This window comes from Lissotriton vulgaris, chromosome 8 (genome assembly GCF_964263255.1).
Source record: "Lissotriton vulgaris chromosome 8, aLisVul1.2, whole genome shotgun sequence".
Classification (NCBI taxonomy): Eukaryota; Metazoa; Chordata; class Amphibia; order Caudata; family Salamandridae; genus Lissotriton; species Lissotriton vulgaris.
Window position 1 is genome coordinate 702879168 of NC_141696.1, and position 9524 is coordinate 702888691.

At 47.0% G+C, this 9524-nt stretch overlaps 1 protein-coding gene across 1 annotated transcript; it reads right to left on the minus strand.

The window, feature by feature from the left end:
* Positions 1-3738: 3738 nt before the first annotated feature.
* On the minus strand, positions 3739-5044 carry LOC147697900 (uncharacterized). Its single transcript, XM_086936156.1, has 2 exons — positions 4618-5044; positions 3739-4337 (listed from the first exon to the last, which is right to left on the minus strand). The coding sequence occupies exons 1-2, from the start codon at positions 5042-5044 to the stop codon at positions 3739-3741; spliced, it is 1026 nt and encodes a 341-aa protein (XP_086792282.1).
* Between the last annotated feature and the right edge of the window lie 4480 nt (positions 5045-9524).

A 9524-nucleotide genomic window follows, 5' to 3' on the forward strand; every position in this document is an offset into this window, starting at 1 on the left:
GTATTTTAATATCCCTGAAAGTTCCACGAATAAAGGGATACTGGGATCTGTCTGCAGATTTTTAATCTTTAATACCCCCTGGGCATATCTCTCCAAGAGCTCCCTGGAATACGGTTGAGCCCACCCTGACCTTCAGGAGTCAGGGTGACCTGATGATGAAGCATGACACTACTAGAGTGTGTGAGGGTGATACTAACAAAATAATTGTTTCCTTCCCCACAATCTAGTGGGTAACAACTAGAGTGCTTAAAAAGAACCTTCCCAAAAAGAACCTTCCCATACCTACCTAACCCTGGTTAGCTTTAGATACTTGTGAACGTGATTCACAAGACCGTGGGGTACTTGCTGTGGAATACATCTACACATCACCTTGTGATACATGGTGACCTATATGTGGTATCATATTGTGTATTTTAATGTGTCATCTACCTGCTGTTCACAAATTAATATCATATAGGTATTCTTGGTTTGCCTTAACTATTATTCAAATATTGATGAATTTGAATGGGATCAAACTATGATTGCTGTATCAATATATGCACATATCATGGTGAGAAATGGCAGTCGTTTTGCAAATGCTTGGAATTCTGACAGATTGTAACATATTTATTGTGCTCATCTGGCCCTGTGCCTATTATCTGGTGTATTTTCAATTAATTCTTTAATTTTCTCATTTTTTCAGTTTTCATTTTTCATGTTTTGACAGTTTTCATTTATAATTATAATCTGTTATGCAATATGCTATGCGTTATGGTCACATTGTTGTGTATTAATTCATTGTGGTTTGCTCTTGAGCTATCATAATTACTGCTCCTGCCATGTAATGAACACATCACCTTTATGTGTGTTCTTGGATAGGAGTACTGTTATGCTTGAATACTCATTGGTGTGAAATTCTTTCTTTTTTTCTATGAACATGACCTTATTTGCACCCTTTAAAAATAGTCTTCACATCCTCTATTCGGTGTATGCTTATTTTCAGTTAATGCATAGTACATACTGTTACTCTCTCTGTGCTTTCTATTGTACTTTACTGTTAGACCCAGTGGTTTCAGGTTTGCTAAGACGCATCAAAACCAGTCAGAATCCACCGTTCCAAGCAGGATGAGTACGATACCCTTGTCCGTCAACCTGTGCTCACCCTCTGATAGCTTGGCACTGAGCAGCCATGCTTATCCTCAGGGCTCAAGTATAAAGTCCTTGCACTCCACCCCTCGCAACACACTGCGTTTGCAACAAAAAAAGACTTCACACCTTATGTATAAAAACATTTGTCTTTGCACTACACACACACTGTGTAATCAAGACGAGATACACATAGTATATACACTCTACAGTTATATGCAATTGTCAAACTTGTCTATTGAAATAAAAATTAAACACACATTGTATATACCCTTACAGTTATATGCAACTGTAAGACTTTCCCCTTGCGGAAAGTTCAAACAGTCACCAGCCTCTGACTACGCTTCATGACCCAGCCCCTCATTTCTTCAACTCCACCAGCAGACGATACATGTAGCCCCAGCTGGTGCCCTGTTGTCTGAACCACCTAACACAGAAAGAAACATTTCCTCACTTTAGTCAATCCAGATTAGATCTCCAGGCGCCCAATGGCACCTTAATAAGTGTGGGATAGCTATCCATCCTAATAGACTTACAGCTAGATTCATGAAGCCAAATTGCGATCGCAATAGCTGCGAAAAAGCAATTGCGATCGCAATTTGAAGGAAAGGTATTCAACAAACAAAATTGCGAATTCGCTAAATATGTATGCAAAATCGCAATGAAATTCGCAGAAACCAGGAAGAATACAATCAGCGAATCGGTAATAGCGAGAATGCAGGTATTCTGTGAATAAAAGTGCGAAATCGCTAAGAAATTACAATCGAAATTCATGAAAAATCGCAAATAGCGAAAACCCAAAAATCGCAATTAGCGACGCGCAAATTAAGGAGAACCCAAACCAGGTGGTAACCATGAAAAAAAAAACACATCTGAAAAAAAGAAATGCTAAGTACCCACAGGTGCTGGCTTGAACAAACACACTTAAGGACATGCAGCTGGAGCCTCAGGACTCTCACAATGCCAGGACTCTACATGGTGGTCAGGCGGCGAAGGCTACGGCGAGCATCACGGAAAAGACGACGTATCCAGGAGCAGATATTCCGTCAGCTGGTCACCCTACTGGGCCAAACCAGGGAGCAGATCTACGCAAAGTACCGCCTAAGTGGGGCAATGATAATGAAGCTGATCCGGGACCTAGACACCCTCCTGCAGCACCCAACAAGGAGGACCAAAGCCGTCCCCACACATGTGCAGGTATTGTGCAGCCTGCACCTACTGGCGCCCGGAAGCTTCCAGGGAATAGTCGCTGTTGCAGGGGGAATATCCCAGCCCACCATGTCCCGCTGCCTAAGGAGTTTCCTGGAGGCCATGCTGACCCGCCTACACCACTACATTTCATTTCCCACCAGCCAACAGGACTTGAACGAAACCAAGCTGCAATTTTACTATGTAGCCCAATTTCCACACATCATAGGATGCATTGACTGTGCCCACATCCACATCTGCCCACCTGCACAAACAGAATACATGTATCGGAACCGCAAGTCCTACCACTCCCACAATATATAGATGGTATGCAATGCAAAGACAATCATCACGGACATAGTAGCACAGTACCCGGGGAGCACACATGACTCCTTCATATTCCGGCACAGTGGCCTCCACACACGACTGGCTAGGGGAGACTTTGGTGAAGGACACCTACTGGGTAAGTACACATGCCACACAACAGTACAATATGCTAATGATGCTGCGCTGCACAGGCACTCACCCTCTGCTCCTATCATGCAGGTGACAGCGGCTACGCTCTCCGTGAGTACCTACTCACTCCATACCTCAACCCAGCAACACCACAGCAACGGGGTTACAATGCAGCACACATTCGCACAAGAAATTGCATTGAGAGGACATTTGGCCTTTTGAAGAGCAGATTCCGCATACTGCACAAGACTGGTGGGGCCATCAAATACGTTCCTGAGGTCTGCTGCCGCATTGTGGCCGTGTGTGCTATCCTACACAACATTGCTACCAAGTGCAGGATACCTGCAGACATCTCATGCAGTGAGTCAGAAGGGGACAATCGGCCACCTGCACATGTGCATCACGCACGCGGGGAGAATCCAGCAGAAGGACACAGGCGCCGCAACAAAATCTGCATGAACTATTTCTAGGGGACCCACTCCCCACACCCATTACTCAACTCATGCATGACAACATTAATAATGACATGAGGCACTTTACGTTATTCAGAATTTTAGTTACTGTTACTGCACAATAAACATGGCATTCTGAAAAGTGTTCAAAGATTGACATATTGCGTCATATGTCCAGGTTAGTCTGTATGGCATGCTTGTTGTGTCAGCATGTGGCCTCTTTGGAATGCACCACAGTTCAGTGGCGTCTCCGGATAGTTGCCCCAGACCTCCTCTCTACGTCCTCCTCCTGATTTTGCCGTGCGGCGGCAGAGGGCCTGCTGCTGCGGCTGTGTGCCACAACCGGTGGTAGGGACTGGCTGCTGTGGCTTGATGTTGCCTCACTGTTGTTGTCTGCCCCCCCCGCCTGGCCATGGCCACTGGCCTGCATGCCCTGCATGGCTACTGATATGTTCTCCAGGGCTGTAGCAACGTCCTGGCAGCACTGCACCATTTGCACCTGCGTGGCCAGGGATCGTCACGAGAGCTGCGAGGTGGCGTTACCAATGATGTGATCAGACCTCGTGTACGCCGACAGGTGGGTCAACAGTTGTCGGTGTCTGCGGCGATTGACATGCCGCTGCCTGGACATTGCCTGAGTGTTGGCCTCCACAGCTGCAGTCATTTGTGCGACGTTACGTGCCGTCTTATCCAGTTGGAGGTGGATGGCGGCTAGGTGTCGGGCCTGGGTCTGGTGAACACTCAGCATCCTGCGCTCAATAGAGAGCCCACCTGCTCGTACAATTCTGCCCCTGCCAGCGCGGGATGTGTTGGTGCGCGGCTCCCTGACTAGACTGCTCGTCTGGCTCCTCACAGCCGCAGGGCGGCGGGTTTGTTGTCGACCTGCTGCTGGTGTTGCAGGCCGCACTGGTGGCTGTGTGCTGTGTGGTACGACTGCAGCGCCTGTTGTCACGGGGGAGGCACGGGCCACAGGGGCGGGTGGTGGGATGACCGGTGTTGTTGCAGCTTTCCCTGATGGTCCGGGCTGTGGAGTATGGTGTGTATCCCCCTCCCTGTCCTCCGTGTTCTCCTCAATCACCAGGGCCTCACTGTCAGTCCTGGGGACATCAGCTCCACCTGTGATGTAAAGTTGACGTTGATTATTGGCATGTTACGTACACAGTTAGGCTTGCTACATGCATGCAGTCTACCATTCCCTGTCTGGCTGCAGGATTGACTGTCACTGGACATGTGGGGCTCTATGGTACAGGTTGGTAATTGTGGCCAGACTACATGTCCCACAATGCAATTGCGCTATGGAGCTGTACATTGGCTGCATGCTTGGGGTTTGTAATGGGATGCACTGGATTCGTGGACAATGTTAGGGGACAGGGGGTTGCAGTCGCATGGCACTTACCTGGTGTGTCTTGGGTGGGTCGGGAGGAGTCAAGCCGGGTCACACCCAAGCAGGCCTGTGGGTCGATGGTCTCCTCCACCTGGTCCTCCAGTGGGGTGTTCGGTGGGACGGTGGGCTCCCCTCCACCTGTCGCCAATTGCTCCCCCAGCCTCTCTGCAATCCTTTCTTTTGCCCGCCCTCTCAAGTCGTACCAGCACTTTTTCAGCTCGTCCACCGAGCGCTGGGTCACCCCCACGGCATTCACTTTGGCGCGGATGCGCAGCCATATGCGTCTTTTGTCCGCCTCTGGCACCCTTCGGGAGTCTTTGCCAAATAGGCGGTTATGATCCCTGGAAACTCCTTCAATTAGGTGTTCGAGCTCCTGCTCCGAAAACTTTATTTTGCGCTTCCTCCCACTGGTGGAAGCTCCTGCTGCATCCTCTGCCATGGCTGCCACTGTGGTGTCTCCTGCTGTTGTCCTGTTGGAATGCTGGAGGGGGGCTCTGCTGCCTGTGCTTCAGCCTCTCACTGCTGAATGAGGGTGGGACCTGCCTACTTCCTGGTTGTGATGCCATCACTGTGCTCAGGATGCAACTTCCCGTTTTTGCGATCTCACAGTTAGCGAGATCACAATTTGCGATATCGGTAATTGCGAAATCGCAATTTCAACAGGGGTATCTGTCGATTCTGCGATTACTTACCGATTTCTGCCTTCTCGCAATCGGCGATTGCTGCCGCTTGCGAATCGCATTTTTTCATCGTAAAACATCATGAATGCCGTTCTGCAATTTCTAAATTGCGATTCGCCTTTACTCGCAGTTTAAAAATCGCAGAATTGGACATTGATGAATCTGGCTGAATATGTTGTGACCCTGAAGGCTGATGCCCTTTCCAATCTGGAGAAAGCCCCCCACACCCCCCGAACTGGAGGTGTGACCTGCCGTTGACCCCGACAGTCAACTGCAGATTCCCACAAGGCACACGAAATCTCTTGGTTCTTGTCACTGTGTTTTCCACAACAAAGCACCCTGTGATGTAGGAGCAGGGGGAGGGAGCCAAGGACCTTGGACAGAGGCCACGATGTTAGACACTGTCATCCTCCGAATCCTGGAGGCTGTAGACAGTCTCAGCTCTCGACTCAGGTTCCCCCAATACCCCTCGTATACCACAAACTCTGGAGCGCAAGCCAATACAAGTCCCTTGGTTGCAAGCACGGGTCAGTCAGACTATGAAAGCTTCCCCCACACTCCTTGACCTCCTCATATCCCGGCACCTCAGATGGCTGCTAATCTTTGCACACACAATCCCCTTGCTCAGCGAGATGGCGGTGTATGTCAGGAAGGTCCTTGTCCCAATCCCGATCACTTCCATCTGTCTCCGCCACACCCAGTGCGTTCCTTGCAATCTTGTGGAGACAGTAAGATCCTTAGCGTCTCTGTGATCTCATGTACAGGAGGCCAGCTCACTGGCACCTGGAGTGTACTTTGAGACCCGGGCCATAAAATTGGCACTTAGCTGCAGGTCAGCAACTTCCATGAAAAATCCACCAATTGATAATCAACTTCCTGGAGCATGACAAGCTCCAAGCCACCACAAGTCTGTGAATAATCCAGATGCAGTCCTTCCTGCCTTAATGATTCCTCATGTCAATGTCCCAGTATCGAATCAGGGTAGTATTGTTCGAAATCCAAAGGTGTCTCTACTTACAAAGGCTGATGCCCCAGTAGTTATACCCACCATGGCTTTTGATTATATATTCAGCACAAGGACCATCTTTGAAATGGTCAGGCCCTCTCTAAATGTTGTCCTGTCTACCATTCTACCCCAGGAGGTTTGATCACAATCTTCAATGGGGCCAAGACCATGCCCCTTGGAATGCAGGTGTCAATTCCACCCAAACGTAACCATCGCAGAAAGGCCCTTAGATCAGAGGTCCACAGTTTCCCGTGAACACCTCGTTTCTGACCCTCTATCAGGAATGCACAGATGTGGCTACCCCCCTTGCACCCAGGAGTGAATTAGGAGGCAGGCCACCAGGGACAAAGAGCCACGAGCATCAAAATTACAACTTTCCCAAAGTGACATTTCCATCAGCGTGATGTCGAATCCCCTCCCACTACCAGAGAGGATTTCCCAATATGAACTCATCGATACCAAACACTATACTGTTACTATTCTGCCCGTTGGAAATAACGCTTGACAACCTTTCCCTACAACCTCGCATGCTAATCCAATGTGAGAAGCAGGCCCCATCGTACCAAACACACTATCTGGTGTCTCTCACGACTCTTCTAGGTAATGCATAAACACACCTACCCAACCTCTCCCCAACATTGCAACCTGTCACCAGTGAGCTCTCCGATTTAGCAGGGGAAGTTCAGAACCATGGCATGTAGCTTTTTAAATGCGAAACTTAGTAAAAGCAGCCAGGGCAAACCTTGGCACAATTGATGAGCTGCCTCCGTGGATGGCACTACCAGTGTAGCAGGTTCATGAAGGCGCATTCGAGATACATGCCCCTTGTATAAGTCTTAGGCAACTTCGAAGCGTGGCTGGGTTAGAGTCTGTGCATAACCATCAATGTAACAAGCTCATCAAATTATCTCATAAACTGCTCAAAGGAAAAAGGCGGAAATGGCCACCTATGTTTCCAAGTATTTCTGCGGACAGAAAAGGAATACAAAAAAAATCTTAATCCAGAGCAAACATATGTTTTCAGAGAGAGGCCAGATACTGGGTTGTTTTGGAATTGGTTGGATGACCCTCTTTGAGATTATTTGAGGTTATCTTATAATAGATCAGGGTATGGGATAGTCCCTATGATTAAAACCTCTGTGTCAGCTCAAGTTGAGTAAAAACGGGCATTCCCCGTACAGAATATACCAGCTGTGACTAAGAACAATCAAAGCTATTTGCTCCAGAGGTGGTCCAGATTGAGAGGTGGCAGTAGCTACGGAGGTCATATGAGGAGAAAAAAAATCCAGAGCAAACATATGTCATTAGTAATCATAAAAGTTCATGCGGCCATATTAGTCCAAATCCAAATCTTCTTCTTTATTTTCGAGAAGTCATCAATTCCAAAAGCACAGGTGAGTCACAGATGATTCAAGTTATCACAATGACATAGCCTATGTCAATGTGATAACATGAATCATCTGTGAAACACCTATGTCTTTTGGAAGTGATGACTTCTCATAAATAAAGAAGATTTGGATTTGGACTCATATGGCCTTATGAACTTTTTTGGCTACTAATGACATATGTTTGCTCAGGATTAAGATTTATTTTTGTGTAAGTCTTACCCCATGACAAGGGACTTACAGCTAACTTGATTCAGCCAATCATATATACACTGATATACAGTAGGTATATGTCGAGCACAGAGCTATAACAATGCATGATAGTGCCAAACGTGCTCAAGTCTTAAGGGTACCATCCAGCTCAGTGGAAACCTGGGAAGGACAGAGCAAAGATTCTAGGGAAAGCATCCTAGAAAGGGCCATTTCCAACATTTACCATTCAAGCCATGAGAATGCCCCATGCCTGTGTACTGAATGGGGGCGAAACACATGTTGGCTCGCTTCACTTAACTTGTTACTCGGATCTTCAGGATTTGCTCAAATCAACCTGTGTTCAAAAAAATAATTTATTCAGACCACAAGAACCACTCTCAAGCACAGGTTTTTATTGTAGAAAATAAAGAAACTTGCGCAATAAAATTAAAATACCAAGGACCTACTTTATTGGAATACAACCTATATTCAAGCAACATCTCAGCTCTGTCCTTACTCTAAAGCCTTAATAAATCCACGACTGGCATTAGTGTGAGCGTATTAATACTAGATGTCTGATACCAAACATCTGTGGTTTCATTGAAGCCATCATGTAGCTGGGGAACACAATTTGAGCACACGTTCTTAAATTGTCTTCTCTGTTCACTTGTAATATCTAAGAATTGGCTTAGACATCACAGGGGCATATCTGCTTATGCAGATATGTCCACATGTGTAGTATAGTGTACCCTGTCTTAGGGCTGTAAGGACTGCAGTAGGGGTGACTTACATTTACTGCATGCAGTGTGTAGGCATTACACACAGGAGGTGTGCCATGTTGTGTCTTCACTTTTCTCTGCACCTTGGCATGCAGCCTGCAACAGCAGTTTGCATATTGGTGCTGATGGGTCCCTAAGGGTAAACAAAGCAAACACAAGGAGATGATGGACAGAGCGCTGAAACTTTTCAGACACTCACCCCTTAGTCACAGATCTGGGTTGAATACATCATCATTTTTTTAGCTCACTTTGCCACCCCAGTTCAGACCCAGCTATATATAAATCAATCTTGACCCTGTGCCTCAAGGGAACCCTCCAGCCCGAACTGCCAAGCCAGGTCTTCCCTCGACTGGAATCAAGCATCCTGGGACCGGTTTTGGGGTCCCTAATGGTGGCACAATACATGCTGCAGCCCTTAGCCCTCTTTAAACTCCATGCCCTAGGTGCCAGGGTACAATTTACTAGGGACTTAAAGGGGGTGCTAAAGGTATTGCCAGTTGAGGGACCAATTGTACAGTTTTAGGGAAAGAGAACTGGCACAAGGGATGCACTTCTGCGAAAATTGCATCAGATACCAGGCAAAGAGTGGGGGTGACCATGTCAAAAAGGGGCACTTTCCTACAATATGACATATGGACTTACAAATACAGAGTGAAATAATCATTACCGAGTATACAGTATTACTACACCATGGCGAGTTTCCACATGTGGAATGGAACAACTAGCTACAATTAAAGTCTGCATGTTAATTTCATCTGGTTTTCAGTAAGTTGCCTGAGGGCCATAAGGACTCTCAACTTTACTGCACTTGGTAGGACAGCAGGTTGAGGTGGATTTCTTTGAAATTTCAAAACTGTAATCTACAAATCATAACAGA

Bases quoted from the DNA above. Each gene is read 5' to 3' on its own strand.
- LOC147697900 (XM_086936156.1), bottom strand. From the start codon at position 5,044: ATGGCAGAGGATGCAGCAGGAGCTTCCACCAGTGGGAGGAAGCGCAAA. The intron at 4,338-4,617 runs GTAAGTGCCATG...TTTACATCACAG, and splicing joins ACCCACCCAAGACACACCAG to GTGGAGCTGATGTCCCCAGG.